General features: G+C 38.7%; 1 protein-coding gene across 1 annotated transcript in view; it reads left to right on the forward strand.

The window, feature by feature from the left end:
• The window catches only part of CPS1 (carbamoyl-phosphate synthase 1), a 124111-nt gene extending 113714 nt beyond the window's left edge, over positions 1-10397 (forward strand). The window contains exons 35-38 of the mRNA XM_059393414.1: positions 6434-6493; positions 6981-7093; positions 8432-8561; positions 9304-10397. Of these exons, the coding sequence (XP_059249397.1) occupies positions 6434-6493; positions 6981-7093; positions 8432-8561; positions 9304-9402 (402 nt within the window). The 3' untranslated portion in view covers positions 9403-10397. The remainder of the gene's footprint in view (positions 1-6433; positions 6494-6980; positions 7094-8431; positions 8562-9303) is intronic.
• Positions 10398-16780: the final 6383 nt, after the last annotated feature.

Here is a 16780-nt window from a genome sequence, read left to right on the forward strand (position 1 = left end):
TGCCTTGTTTGGTTCTAGTGCTGCGGGAAATATTAAGCAAAAATTAATTCGATCCCTATGAGGTATTTGTGTGATTTTGGCATCAGTGAACAGAAGTTTTTGCTTTATGGTTGGAGAAAAAAAAGAGGGTTTTGTAGGGTAAAAAGAGGTGTCTTAAAGGAATGAGGTTCTGCCCACTGAAGTTTATCTTTCAGCATGTTCTTTTTTAAAGAGATCAGTATGGCAGCAGCTACATGACTTCTTACAACTTTATACTTGTGTGTAAGTGCACAATGTTAGGGCTTTAGATATGTGTCTATTTTAATTATAAAGTTTAAAAAGTATATTTAAAGAAATGTTTAAGGGATGCTGGTGTCGGGGGGCTCCGTTGGTTGAGCATCTGCCTTCGGCTCAGGTCATGATCCCAGGATCCTGGGATCCAGCCCCACATCAGGGTCCCTGCTCAGCAGGGAGTCTGCTGCTTCCTCTGCCTCTGCCTGCCGCTCCCCCTGCTTGTGCTCCCTCTCTTTTTGGCAAATAAGTAAATAAAGTCTTTTAAAAAATAAAGAAATGCTTAATATAAAATTATATTTAATAAAGTATTAGTAGCTATGGTAGAATTGATTAGCAGGAGATGGACGAGAGTCACTTTCTGACCTAGTCAGCGTGGGTAGCCAGGAAGAGCTGCCCCTCCCGGCAGTTCAAGGACACGCTCTCTGTTACCATCTGGTGGATTGTCACTGAGAGTGACTTTTAAAAATGCGTCATAAATTTAGCTGAACAACATGACAGAATATACTAACTGGAGCATTAATAGCTAGAAAACTCACTGGGTATCTTCTTAGATAGCACGGGACCAAACCCAACCGAGGCCTTGTATACTCAGACTTCCTAGGGACAGTGGACAAAGTAATTCAGGTTCCATATTTTCAGTATGCATTGCACTTCTAAAAAAATCATTTTATTTGACATGATTCTGCATGGTCAGAATAATGCACTCGTTCAAATATATAAAGTCAGAAGCGAGAAGGACCTAAAAAAGTACTGCTAATATAATACAATATATGGACATTAGGGGCCCTATGCTAATATGCTAATGGGCATTAGAACCAGTAAATACAAAGGAACACGGTTAGTTGAGTTCTTGAGTGAAGTTCCTTTTTTTTTTTTTTTTTTTTTTTTTTTATTTGAGAGAGAGACAGAGAGAGAATGAGCGAGGAGAACGTCAGAGGGAGAAGCAGACTCCCCATGGAGCTGGGAGCCCGATGTGGGACTCGATCCCAGGACTCCGGAATCATGACCTGAGCCGAAGGCAGTTGTCCAACCAACTGAGCCACCCAGGCGTCCCTTGAGTGAAGTTCTAAGAAAGAAATCCACCACTGAATTTTGATTTCTTAAGATAATCATTAATTCAGCCTGATGCCGTGTAGGCTTCGTGCACAGATGAATGCTTGTAGCCAACACCGCTGCAGTTAACTTGCTTAATTCTTCTCCATGGAGAAGTGAGGAAGATCGTCAGGACCTGTCCCATTTATTTGAGGGAAAGGCCTTTTCTCTGATGTCCCCAACTTGACCCACTTTCCTGTGATAAACACAAGCATTTAATTGAAGATACCTTAACTCATTCATTTTCACAACAGGTTGCAAGAAAAAAAATTGGGGGAAAAGAGAAATTACGGAGGAGAGGTAAAAATAACTCTGAGCCAGGAAACATTTTTTTTTCCTTATTTTTGGTAGTTTAACACGTTTTAAATAGTAATGTATTACTAGCAAGTATCAGCCACTTCTCAACATCTAGTAAATAGAGTTTGTGTGTGTGTTTGTGGGGGGCATGTGCATGCTAATTTGTTGCACTTCAGTCTCCTAACCTCCTCTTTCTCTTCTCTTTCCTACCCTACTCCTTTACACACACAGACCTTCCGTTTCTGCCCTCCCGAAGTTAGATCCTGTGGGACAAATCACCTGGGGCATTTGAAATATTCATAACATCAATTGTGTGTAACTAGAACTTAGGGGGAAAAAAGTCAAGATTTAGATTTTGTCAAAGGATTCTTGTCAACTATTACATGCACTGGGTCGCTAACAAGAGGCTTTCCATAGGCCCAGATCCTAACATAAAAAAGGCATAAGGTAGGTTTATATGGCAACAAAACCCTCCTTTATTTTCCCGCAATATTTCCAGCTTCCTTTCATCTCATCAGGATTTATTTTTAGTCGCTATGAGTAGGCAATCTGCCTTGTTTTGAAGTTTTCTGGAACACCCTTTAACAATGAATGATTTACTCTAGAGTAGATCAAGAGCACTCACTGTCTTTTCGCCTCTGATTGGGCTATTCAGCGATGTTTGTGGGGCGGCGTGCGCCATCCTGACATCTGCGGCTTCAGCCCTGCTCCGAAACACAAAGCAAGCGTTTTATTTGAAAAAGACAACGCCGAGTGACATGAATAACCTTTTATCTTCAATACAGAATCATTAGGAACAACCATAGAGTTGTTGATGCAGATGTCCCCGTAGAATCCACAAGTACCACACAACATTAACTGGGCTTTCTGTTCCGCGGCCAGAAGTTGGAATAATGTGAAAATGATAATTGGAGGAAATATGGTGGTTTTTTATTTTTTTTTCATTTTTAAAGGACTTTCTTTCTTATAAACATTTTCCAGGAAATAAATCAGCTTGTACTTTTCACCTTTAGGAACAAATGGTTTCTTACCCAGGTATTTTCAATCAGCTATTAAATCTGGGGCTACTCAGATGCAAGCTGACAGCTGTAATTTCTTTTTGTGGAGAGGCTGTTTTATGTGTCACAAGTGTTCAATACATGTTTGATAGAAGTTTATAATGTGGCTATGAAAGCCAACACCCCAGACTAGAAGGCAGAGTGGTTCCCCGGCTGGGAACTGCCAATACTGTCATGTTGGATATTTATCTTTTCCACTTGGGGGACAGCATTGAAACAGCTCCATAATGAGGTTCTGACTAGTGTCTGCAGGTCTTAGAGGACTTGCTGACTTATTTTACTTTAAAATAGCAAAGAAAAAAATTACATTCTGGTACTCCTTCCTCAACATTTTTCATTGTGACTTTGGCCAAGGTTAATGGATCTTCACCTCACATTACAAAATGAGCGAAGGATGGTTCTCCTATTTCTTCTTCCCTCCTCCTCCTAAACTTAAGTGTGCATCACCGGGAGGGTTTGTTAAAATGCAGATTATTGGGATCCACTCTCAGAGTTCTTGATTCCACAGATCTAAGGTGGGACCCAAACGTTTCTACTTTGTTTTGTTTTGTTTTTTAAAAAGATTTTATTTATTTATTTGAGAGAGAGTGACAGATAGCGAGCGAGAGAAAGCAGGAGCAGGTGGGAGAGGAGAAGCAGGCTCCTTGTTGAGCAAGGAAACTGATGCAGGGCTAGATCCCAGAACCCTGGGGTCATGACCTAAGTTGAAGGCAGATAGATGCATAACTGACTGAGCCACCAGGTGCCCTTTAACTTTTGTATTTTAAACAGATTTTCAGGTGATACTGATTTCCTAGGGAACAACATTTTGAGAATTGCTGTACTTGTGAAATGATATATTTTTTATTTTTAAAAAATATTTTATTTATTTATTTGACAGACAGAGATCACAAGTAGGCAGAGAGGCAGGCAGAGAGAGAGGAGGAGGAAGCAGACTCCCTGCTGAGCAGAGAGCCCGATGCGGGACTCAATCCCAGGACCCTGGGATCACGACCTGAGCCGAAGGCAGAGGCTTTAACCCACTGAGCCACCCAGGCGCCCTGAAATGATATATTTTTAAAGATTTATTTATTTATTTTAGAGAGAGAGCATTTGGTGGGGAGGGGCCGAGGGAGGGAGAGAATCTCAGTCAGACTCTGAGCTGAGCAGAGAGCACACACAGGGCTCAGTGCCACAACCCTGAGAATCACGACCTAAGCTGAAACCAAGAGTTGGACGTTTAATCAACTTTACCACCCAGGTGCCCCTGAAACTGTATTTAAGAAAATGGTTTCAATGTTATGTTATCACATGGCTATGTATTATTAGTGACATTTTGCTAGGGAAAAAATTTAAGAAATTGAGAATAGTTTGTTCAATACACGATTAGTGTATCAGTTAATAACTTGTTGGACAATTTTATGTTGCATCTTCTAATGTGCTCCGGTGCTTACTTAATTAAGTTTGTCCTGTGTTTAGCAGAAGGTCACAATGTAGTGTTCTAAATCAGGGAGATTCAGAAGTTCATTTAGAATATTTCATGTATATTTACTATATTTCAAGGAACCTTGAAATGTGAAGAAACCTAAAATGCCATCTAATTCAGCCCCTGCTTTCCAAGTAGAATCAGGCTTAAAGAGTCATTGTCCTATTCTTCTGTCTAACCTACTCTTAAGGAGGCTGCCATATGCCTCATTAAATTACTCTAAGGTCACTGAGTTACTCTGATTTTATACTTCTATATTTTCTTTTCTTTACGTCTAGGCATGAGCTTCTTGCAGCTAAGGCCCATTTCTTCCTGTTTGGTCCTAAGCAGGAATGGAAAGCTACTATCCTGGGCATGGTTACAATTTGTGTTCTAGAAGACCGTCCGTGAATAACCCCTGAGCCCGCCTTAGCTGAGATTCATCCAGTCGCATTTATCTTTTCTATTTGCCAATAGTTTCCTCTCATAAAACTGCAGTTCTGGGATTGAGAGAGCCTGAATCCAAAAGAATTTTATATTTGAACATAGTCTTTGGAGTCTTTTCCTAGGATTTAGATCTGTTCTCAGAAAGCCTCTGCAAGTAAATATTAGGAGGTTTTATGGGCTGAACATTATCAAAATTGTGCAAGGATCTTGATATGTTTTATTATCACAATTCTTAGTTTCTTTGAGGCTCTGAAATAAGATCATCTCCTTGTATTTTTGTTTGTTTGTTTGTTTTGTTTTGTTTTATTTTTTAGCTGTTACCAGCATGGTTTCTAAATAGATTATAAAACATGTACTGAAGAACCAAATTATTTCATCTGTTTGTAAACTTTTTACAAGAGAAAACAGTTAACATGTTTAGCCAAAGGCAGAATAGATACGTTTTTAACCGTGTGCTGTTTAACTTAGTTACCCAAACATTCCAGTTAATGAGGTCAAGGTAAGGGATTGACTTTTGGGTAGGCCACTTGGCTTTTTTTTTTTTTCTCTCACCCTGATCACTGTCTTGCAAATACTGGTTTGTGGTCACAGGAAGGGGTAAGTTCAGAATGGAAGAACCCTGCTGACAATGTGCAGGAGTCCAGGGAAAGTGGGACCTAGCCACCAAATGGGGCCAGCTGAGGCTCTAGGAAGTTCACAACAATGGGCTCTAAGAACATATCTGAATTGGGAGATGGAACCTGAGGAAAGCTTGTCTGGAAGTAAAATATATGTGAGCAAAAAGTTGGCTATTTTTGAAATATGACAGCCAGTAGAGGAAGTCAGGCTTGGAAACTAGTGTCCAGGGGCGGGAATCTAGTCTCTGGGAGGCTGAAAAAACAAATGTCTTAATAATAACAATGAATACTTAATGAGAACTATTAATGGACAAGTAACTTTGTACAAGAACTATTAATGGACTAAGTTCCTATACTGACACTTTTAAGAAGTGCTTACTTATAAACTAACTCATTGAATACTCACAATGACCCTTTGACACAGATACTGTTGCTATTCCCATGTAACAGATGAGGAAAGTACATCACAGAGGGGTTAAGTAAGTTTCTCAAGGTCACACAGTTTATTGTAGAGTCCCAAGAAAAGATACACTACCATGCTCACTGCCATTTTAAAAAGGAAGAAACAGAGACTCAAAGACATTAATTTTTCTAAGGACACACTAAAAATGAATGGTAAAACCAGGATCTCAAAGGCAGCTTAGTGACTCTAGAGCCCATTCTTTCATTCTTTAAAGTTAATGCAAACTTGAGTCCAAAATGGTTGACTTACTGAAGGGAGGTATGCGCAAGCTGTTAGGACAGGTCCCAGTCAACTAAGAACAGGACCAATTTAGAATTCAGTGGGTAGAACCGGTTGAGCAGGCAGAACCATCAATAAGGCTGACCTGGTGTTGGACTCCTAACCCAGGTGTGTTTAAATTCTCCCTGACCTGGAGAAGGATCCATGTAGGACCAAGGTGTATCTTAATCTGCAGACAAAGTGGATTAAGTAGGGAGTGGAAGAATTTGAGGGCAAGGTGAAAAGTCAGACTGTAGAGAGCAAGACTATGTGGATGTAATTTTACCTATAGGGAGAAATCAGTAAAAACTCGGTACTCCCTCTAGGAGAATGAGAGGATCGAACTTGTCACCTTTGAATCTAAAGCACCTGGCAACATATGGCATTGCCTCTGTAATGGCATGAGAGAATAACGTATTGCACATGACTAAATAAAGAGCGGAATATCCAAAAAGTGAATTTTGTTAAATTCCTTTTACTTCAGCAATCATTCCGTCCCAGATTCCTTGGTGTGGCTGAACAATTACACAATGAAGGCTTCAAGGTACGTGATATCAATTTTTTTTCAAGTCGTTTTCTGTAAGCCCTGAAATCCATTCACAAAAGAGAACATTAATGAATCTTAAGGAATGAAATAGCTCAAAATATATCCTTTCAACTTGAAAGATTTAACTAACGTGACAGTTTCAAAACTTCCATAGAATAAAATTATTAGAAAGACTAGTTTTAAGTTATAACAAAGGTACCATAAACTCCATGGGAGTTGGCAGCTAAACACTTAGAAAGTTTAGTTTACGCAGGATTGGGACAAAGGTCCAATGCATTTCCTATATATTTTTTCTTTTTCCTTTTCTTGTTTCCGTATGAAGTCATAGTTTCCAGCTGTTGCAGTTATAGGCAAAACTTCTTTGCCACAAATACCACTTTCTTCTACTTTATGATTTAAGTGACAAGTGTGTCCCACTAGGTTTCTTTGTTCCATGAAAGCCTTCCCTGTGATTCAGTAACTGACTTTTCCATTTTAAATGCAGCTCTTTGCCACGGAAGCCACGTCAGACTGGCTCAATGCCAACAATGTCCCTGCCACCCCAGTGGCATGGCCGTCTCAGGAAGGACAGAACCCCAGCCTCTCTTCCATCAGAAAGTAAGAACTGGGGCAGAGTTCTATCTTCCTACAGAGAGAAGATTAATTTGGGGGAACTAGTACGATGTGAATACTTCACCTTACCCTATTGCAAGTCTTTTAAAAGTCCTCTTAGCCGTTTCAGATGAATAAATCTGTGGATTATTGTAAAGTTTCATTCTCGTGAACTTTGCTGTTACTATAACATATAATGCCACATGTCTATATATTGATACATAGCATCTTTCAAAATATTTTCTAGTAAGGATGCTTTCCTGAGTGGACAGCAAGATCTCAGTGATGAGAGTCAGACATGGAGAATGTAATACAGCACTTTTTATTTTAGATTAACCTTAGATTGTATGTAGGTGTGTATATCAAATATAAGATTGACCAGCTGCATTTCACTGAGGTCTGTGTGTGAATCAATTAGTCCAATTTATTGAGCACTTGCTATATGCAGGAGACTGTGGTGAATGCTAGGATAACACCAACCATTGAATTACCTAATTTACTCTTCTCTAATCAGGCTGGTTATTATGCCTCAGGCTATGTCATCATTAGACTTGGTAAGACATATTATGTTAGTGCACAATGTGAGTCTTCAGGAATTCCATTACATCAACACTTAGAGAGGTATGTGGCATAGGTACATAAGAGAAAATTCTCAGTTATTCCAGGATATTACAATCTGTTAAATGGCCACCATTTGTTTGGGCTCTCAAGAAGGCAACCTATAAATCATTATCAAATTAATAAAAGAAGGGCCAATTGTCCACACCTTAGTAGATTTCCAAAGATGCAATAGGCAATTGGTTAGAACTTTGTAAAACAACAATTAGCATTCCTTCATGCTGTTTGACATTTAAATGTCCCCTAGTGTGTATAGCAGCCCAGCAACAGAATGTGAAGAGATTTAATTCAAAAGCAAGTGTTGTTGACGTATCTGTGTTGGCATACCATTAGCTGAGAGGCACTGGGAAGCAGGCAGTGAGGTAAAAGTCTGGGAATTGGGAGTATGGGCGTGGAATGGACTTCAATACTGGAGAAAAACCTCCTTGTAAAATAAGTAAATACCTATCCAATTACCAGTTCTTCTATGGATAGATAGCAATTGGGAAAGAAAAAAACCTTTCCATTTACTTAGTTAGATTTCCATCAGAATTCTTTCAACAACACAATAAAAAAATTAATGTAATTTGAACATCTCTTTAGGAACAGAGGAGGGCAGATGGCAGTCAACTCCGTATGACTTTGACTTGAACGCACAAGGGAATAATTTCGTTAGTATTTTAAAAACTAATTATAAAATATACATTGCCACCTACCAACTTTTGTTTATTTTGATTATTCTTCCAGATTGATTAGAGATGGCAGCATCGACCTGGTGATTAACCTCCCCAATAACAACACTAAGTTTGTCCATGATAATTATGTGATTCGGAGGACAGCTGTTGACAGTGGGATTGCTCTTCTCACCAATTTCCAGGTATGTTCTCTTCCTCAGATACAGCTATGTGCAGGCTTTTATTTCTATGTCTCCCTTAAGAGTATTCATCAACATATGAACATCCCTCCTCTCTTCTCCCCTTCTTGTAACATTCAGGATGGAGAAGAATTTTTAAATAGAATCTGAAATAATGGTGCTATTATGGTAGGTCATGGCCTCACAGACAGTTGGTGATCAAGCCATTGAGATAATCAAAAGCCACAGAGAGCCATTCCTACTCATTAGCCATGCAATTATCTTTTAAATAAAAAGCGTGGTGTGGCATGGAATAAAGAGACAAACTTTTATTCCATTGTTTCTAAATGAAAGCCATCATAAAAGAGCAACAGGTTAATGATAATTGAGGATCCAAATACAGTGCAAGCACTTGTCCAATTCACAGAAAATGATCACATGTTTAGTTCCACTTGGACATGACCCACCAAATTTATCGCAGAGAAGAACTGTACTTCAAGACTCAGTGACTTTCGACACATTGTATCCCCCCACCCCCAGTCCGTTTTAATCTTTAATCCCTGGGGGGAATTGAGGGGCAGGGATTAGCTTACTCATGCTAAGGTCTGAAATATAGGAGACAGTCCTGATTAAATAAAAATTTTTGTGTCTTTCATCCCATGTCCCTTTGCAAATTGGGAGCAGAAACTGACCTTTTGCTCCTGCTTCATTAAATCTCACTTTCATGTCATGTGGGACACTAAGATTCCTACCCTTCTGTTTTCAGGTGACCAAACTTTTTGCTGAGGCTGTGCAGAAATCCCGCAAAGTGGACTCCAAGAGTCTTTTCCACTACAGGCAGTACAGTGCTGGCAAAATGGCATAGAGAAATCAACGCCGGGCTCCAACCGAAACCAAGCCAAGCCACACTGGATCTAAAGGAACTGATTCCCCAACCGTCTTCCACGGAGACAAATACTGACACCAAACTATTTCAGTTTACTTGGCTATGCCTTAACATTCCTTTCTTTCACAAATTGTCGTCCGTCCCTTTTTACAAACCTTTCTTAAACTCCTTCCTAAATAACTTGTTCTGCATGAGAATTCATCTATTTTCTAATGCCTTATTTTTGGCAAACTTACCTCTGTGCTTATTTGCAGCTAACATTTTATGGTGCTGATTAATGATGATCAAGGTAGAAAACATCGCTTCTCTATCTTCTGAACTATTACTATACGTATTTTCAAGACACTATTGTCATTGGTTTTAAACAGCATCTGCCATACTCAGGACATTTTAACAAGGCAGAATACTATAAAAATTTGTTAAAATGAAATATGGATTTAATTTATGAACCTCTTCATCATGATTTTGTGTAAGGCATCTTTTTGATACTTATTCTCAATTATCTGGCTCACCCAGGAATCTCCCTATTCCTTTCCACAGTACTGAACTTGAGAAGTGACAGAGGTCTTTAAAGTATGGATTTCTTTAAAGGACACTGGCTTGTAGTTTTGTGTTTGGGAGTGTGTCTGCAGAGAGTAGCTGCCGCTGAGGTGGTTTTCTGTTCTTGTTTTCCTTTGGATTTAACCTGAGCCAAGTGAAATCTTCAGGTTGATGTCATCTTTTCCCACCTCCCCCCACTGGTTTTGGCATAAGTTGGAAGTTATGTTCACTGCCTTCAGATTATGGATTCTGTTGATCTACTGAGCCCCGTACTATGCTATGAATGCCACACATTTTAAGCACAAGGTTTCCATTCCTTCTGCCTACAAGAAAAGTGCTTTCTACAGGGCAGCCTGTGTCACTTTTACACTTTTTGTGTTACTACGTGTGCTCTAATTGTAAACTTTTAAATAAAATGCTATTAAGAGGCTGTACATTTGTATTCTTGCATTTATTTTATTTTATTTTATTTTTTTAACATTGACTTAATTTCACAAAATCACTTGACTACTCTGATGAAACGCAGTTTTGAGCCAGGATTATGTGACTTTTTCTTTTTCTTTAAAAGCCATAGAGGATATGAGTGAGCAAATTAATATTAAAAATAACAACACCTAGGCTGTTACATTTTTTTTTGTTCCCTCACCAAGTCTCATTAAAAAAATTATTATGTTGTTATGTGGTTATATATTGTCTTTGATCTCAATCTTTTCAAATGTATACAACTGACTAAAGATTGTCACATAGATATAAGAAACTTTTAAACAAATGCCTTGCATAATGCAGAGAAGTACTTGACCCAGCAGAAGCTGATGCCTATCGCCTGGTGGCGATAGTGCTAATATCCCAGGGATAAGCATATCCCAGAAATACCACCTAAAATGGGGCTTTGTGGAGGTCCCAAGATAATGATGGTGGAATAGTTTGTATCCCTGGCCTCTCACCCCATAGTCAAGGGATTACCCCTTGATGTAAATTTCCATGAACGCTTTGCAAATTCATTTGCTCCTCCTCTGCTCCTTGTTACCACCATGGTTGAAACCTTCACTACTTCTTCCCTTTGATATTATAATAATGTACTCCCTGAGCATCCATTTGTTCATATACCTGAAAATATTTAGTGAGTTTCTGCAAAGGTTGGTGTAGGATATACCATGATCCCTCCTATCATTCTAGTACTTTCCCAATGCTCTACCACTTACTACCCTCACGACACCATAGCAACTAACATCATGGAACACCTATTATACCTCAGGCCTCTCTAAACACTTTACCTGATTTACCCCTATGAGTAGGTGCTGTCCTCTCCATATTTTAAATAAACAGAGGCAGACAAAAGTTAAGTAACATGACTAAGGTCACACAAAATGCAGTCTTTTTTTTTTTTTTTTTTAATGTCTTATAAGGAAGACAAACATGTAAAAAAAAAAATAAATTTCTCACAAAGAAGAAAGACTTAATTCGCCTGCAGAGATCAGAGAAAGGCTTTTCTGGGAAGATGGCCTCATTTGTTGTCTGGAACAGCACGTTATAGTTCCCCGGGGAGACAAAATAGGGCATCCATTGAAGGAAATTACAAGTAATATGTATGACAAGCTCAGGGTATGTGTGGCAAGAGAGGGCAAGGGATAAAAGTTGAGGACAGAATCTTGGTGCTATATGTTTAAGCCACATGTAAATTTTAAAAAATTTGTTTGTAAATAATTTTGGACTTAAAAAATTGCAAAAATAAAAATTATATTCTCTTTACCCAGATTTATCTATCGGTAATATTTTACCCTATTTACTTTTTCTCAATTACTTTTTTTTTTTTAAAGTAAGCTTGACATCCAGCATAGGGGTTGAACTCACGACCCTGAGGTCAAGAGTTGTAAGCTTTACTGACTGAGCCAACCAGGCCCCCCCCCCCCAATTATTACTTTAACATTTGTGTATTATGTATGTATCTGTCCTCTATTTCTAATCTATCCACCCATCCATCCACCCATCATCTTCATCCGTCTCTATCTAAACACACAACACACAGGAAGAGAAAAGGTACACTTCAAACAGAAGTAATCAGGCTACTAGTGACCAATTTAGAAATGTAACTCATAGTTTGAGACAGTATTGCTTGCTGAAACTACCAGACATTCAAAGCAATAGTTAAGATTTGTATTGCTTAATAAAGGTTCTTAATTTCTATATTAATTTGAACAGACTATTTGTAAAATGCAGTCAAATGAGAAGAATAATAGTAATGACTGTTTCAATCTCCTTACTGGTTATGGGTCTGTTCAGGCTTTCTATTTCTTCCTGGTTCAGTTGTGGTAGTTTATATGTTTCTAGGAATGCATCCATTTCTTCCAGATTGTCAAATTTATTGGCGTAGAGTTGCTCATAGTATGTTCTTATAATAGTTTGTATTTCTTTGGTGTTAGTTGTGATCTCTCCTCTTTCATTCATGATTTTATTTATTTGGGTCCTTTCTCTTTTCTTTTTGATAAGTCGGGCCAGGGGTTTATCAATTTTATTAATTCTTTCAAAGAACCAGCTCCTAGTTTCGTCAAGCAAGAATAATAGTAATGACTCAAGCAGTATTGTTCCTAAATAAAGCCCATATTTTTGTTGGTGAAATACAGGGTCTTTTGGAAAATGGAAGATAAGATATATATACTCTCTTCCTTGTGCTCATATGAAATTACATTAATTTTTGTTTTTGTTATCTTTGTTTTTAATGTTTCAAACTTAATAGTTTGAACACAAATAAACAATGAGCTTTGGTTGGCAGAGGGCAATGCAAGGAAATGGAAGCAGATTTGTGTTCAGATCCGGCCAGATTTTGGAACATTTTTATTCTTTCGTATAAACAGGTTAACACGTTTTATAAATGTCTGAATCTGTTATATATCACAAGTGCAGACAGACAGCAGAGGGGCTATGTCTGTAGCGCTAAATACGAAATCGAAGTAGCTTTTCCATACTGAGAATTTAATAGCACGGAAGGAGGACCAGCGCTACTGGGAGGGGAGAGAAAGGAGCTCAGCCAGCTTGTGAAATGAGGAAGAGGAATAAGGAATGATCCATTTATAGATTTAGGATTTTATGGCTTTGGAAAAGTAAGTAGAATATTTTAACTGTACTTCCGTCACACTTCCCTCTCAAGCAGCGTTCCTACTAGAAACTTTCAGAAACAGCTACAACAGTCATTTATCTCAACAGCTGCAGGTACTCGAACCTCAGCTTCCACGAGTGTCCACAGCCCCTTGAACAATGAAAGTGGAAATTATCAGAGAAACAAACCATGGCTGAATGCAGTTAAGTGCTCCGTAATTACACACCAGCATTGCCACGTGGCTGCTGGTGCGGCCCCCTGCGGGCACAGGTGCCCTAACCGCTCACACACACCCAATCAAATCCACAAAGCCCTTTCATTGTCTCATTTCAGGCACCCTTAGCTTGAAAGAGACCAGCTCAACTTTCTTTCCCTTCTTTCTCCTACCATTTCTTTTCCCTTTGTTCTTACACATAACAATTCCGTCTTTCCTAATGAATATTACTGTGCTATTTTATGAGAAGCTGGTAGGACCGGTGAGCGTGAAGGTATTGGGGCAGGAGGAAGAATGCCTGTCCTCCTCCTGAGTGGCTCCCGGGGCTCTGCGAAAAATCGGTAATAATTGTCCCTACTTCTTGTCTTGCGCATAATGTAGGGGTGCAAGGTTTCCAGAAAGAGAGTTTAAGTACCTACAGCTGTTGAAATCAATGCCATAATGGAGAAAAAAAAAAAAAACAAAAACACAAACCTCCGAGCAAGTCAAAATTAGCACCATTTGTGCTTGTTTCTTGTTGCTTAAAGATCATATTTTGAGTCTTGACACTTTTATTTTATAAAGGACTTAGAGCCAAAAAATAAAAAAAAATTTTAAAAACCCACTATTGATTGTTGACCAAAACAAAAAATAGGTTTTTCTGGTAGCAGCTTCCCTCTCCTGAAACTACCAGCCTAGCTAATTATTTCTTTAACGCCTTCCCTTGAAGAACCACACAAACCACAGAAAAGGGCTTTTGTTTATCAAAGGAAGCAACAGCAGCAGTCTCACAAAAAAGTCAAAGATGCTGTGTCTCCCAATGACAATTTCCCACACAAAGCTTGGTGTTGTTGGCAGCTGTAATAAAGACAGACAAGATATCAACATGCAAGAAAGGGGAGAGAATCCAACCAGCTCAAAACGTGTTACTAAAGAAGAGAAATACTTGAAAAAATATGTATTTTATTAATAAAGAAAGATTCTAATGGCGGTGTCTAGATGACTGTATTTTCCTTTCTAAAACTTAAGGGCATTTGGCAATCTCTTTCATAGTCTCCTTTTTACCTCCCTATTGTAAGATCTTAAATGGTAAAATATGGGAGGGCTTTGAGGTCTTTAGCATAACAGAAATATTCTGCTAAGCGTTTTCCATAACTCTTTACAAATTTCTACATAGAAAGCTGCAAATGAAATTTATATGAAATAATTTAATTAAATTGAAACATTTATTTTAATCTCTCCATTTACATATGGATCCTTTTTAAAAAAATATTTTCTAATTAAGATGAGGACATACTGTCCTATTACTTGCCAGGTTTGATATACTTTCTTTCCGACTCATAATTAAAATATATAGGGAGCCTCAGGGGAAAAATGGTGGTGTTGCAGTTAAAATAGGAAGGAATAGGAGTTTTTAGAGATTTTTTTTTTAAAACCGTGAGGCACAAGTCTTTGATGTAAATTAGGCTCATGCTTTATTCATTGTATCAGAATAAGATAAAACAACACTGAATTGACCCTCCCCAACATTGGAGCCCTCCAGAACAAAAAATTAGGTGGTGTTAATTGTATCCTTACTTGCCTTGGGGTACTGAGTGAGGTCCTGTTTGCTTAGGAAGTAACTTACTAACTCTGGTGCTCGGTTCAGTTGAAATCTGTGAATCAGAATTTCACGTGGACATCTGAATGCCAGCAGGTGGTAATTTGCAGACTGAACCATCAGGGAATGGCCCCCTGACTTACTCTCTTCGAGTTTTCCCATGCTAATCTCCTTGGAAGGCTGGTTTTAAACAGATATTCTCAGAAGTACGGGAACCACGCAAGTTTTTCGGTCGCATACAGTAACTAAATGTCTGTATGTCCTAATGTCCATATGATGGGGTTGGTGTTGATCAGTGATGGTTTTCTTTAATCCACTGAGGTTAGTCCATTGTAAATAATTCCAGATCATCTCAACATCCTTTTTCTTTAACCTGAACTGAGAGCTGAAAGCCAGTCAAGGGTGTCTGGTTCTGCAGAAGGTGGAGTCTACAGAAAGTAGAGAGACTGTCTTACTGACTTCTACTTCTGGAACCTAAATGATAGTAGACATTCAAGATTGAATCCACAGTACTTTGATCCTAGAAAGTAATAGTTGTACGAAGTTTTTGATTAGGATGATTGTGGTCCTGTCTTCTCTTAATTTAGGGGTTCCTATTTCCTCTCTTGGCTACAGGGACCTTGTCCAGTATCCACTGGCGTCCAGACTTAACTTCGCTCTTCACGTATACAGGAGGCTGGAGAAGTTTGTAAAGGAAACACTTACCAGCATTAATTTCCCAAATCTTCAATCTACTTTCTCTTTAAGTCTATCACAGATCAATATAATTATCTTCAATCTTACTTATTGTTTCAGTAATCTTATGAAATTTTGTGTGTATCTCCAGGCTCACGATATTATAAATAAACATTTATTGAGCTCCAAAAATTATATTTATTGATCTGTGCCTTCACTTATGCTTTCTATATGGTGGTTTGTTTATGGTTATTTACCACTCCTTTTAGTTCTTTTTAACTTCCTGTTATAGAACATTTCACACAGAATGTCTGTGGAAATCTGTCGCTTTCTTTCTTTCTTTTTTTTTTTTTTTTTGGCAGAAAATAAATATCTTAATTTAGGAGTATGTAGCTGCTTGTATATACTATCTATTGCTTCTCTTTAGCCTTTTTGTGTCAAACTTTATTAATAATTTCACAATATTTTTGAGTAGCTATGTTAAATAAAATAGAGCGGATTTGGACTTGTGAAGCTTATAGTCCAGTGGTGAATGAAGAGAGTTTTTTAAAAAGCTATTATACTAGAGCCTGATTCATGCTGTAGTAAGGGAAGTTGAGAAGCCATATAAACACATGCCTGGGGCAAATAGGGCAGGCTTCCACAAGGAGGTAATATCTAATCTGAAACCCGAGGGATGCGTAAGAATTTGCTAGGTGAAGAAGTGTGCTGTATTCTACAGTGCAGATGCTCAGTGGAAACAAGGCGCATGAAGACCCTGAGGCAAGGAAAACATACCTCATTTGAAGAATTGAGGGAAGCAGAGTCTGACTGGAGCCGTGAGTCCAGGGTTGATGGCGAGGCCAGGGAACTAGCACAGACTAAATCACAAGAGCCCTGCAAGCAGTGTTAAAGGATTTGAACACTTGACTAAGGATAATTGGAAGCTGTTGAAGTGTTTTTTTGTTTGTTTGTTTTTAAAGATTTTATTTATTTATTTGACAGAGCAAGAGAGCACAAGCAGGCAGAGCAGTAGAGGGAGAGGGAGAAGCAGGCTCCTCACTGAGCAGGGAGCCCGATGTCGGGCTCGATCCCAGGACCCCGGGATCATGACCTGAGCCGAAGGCAGTTGCTGAACCAACTGAGCCACCCAGGCGCCCCTGCTGAAGTATTTTAAGTAAGAAGGTAACATACTTACTTTTGCATTTTTGCAAAACTCAGGTTGTCTGCTGAAGGAAGAATGGATTGAAAGCACCAGGCTTGGAGCTGGCTGTTG

Source organism: Mustela nigripes, chromosome 3, assembly GCF_022355385.1.
Source record: "Mustela nigripes isolate SB6536 chromosome 3, MUSNIG.SB6536, whole genome shotgun sequence".
NCBI classification, from domain to species: domain Eukaryota; kingdom Metazoa; phylum Chordata; class Mammalia; order Carnivora; family Mustelidae; genus Mustela; species Mustela nigripes.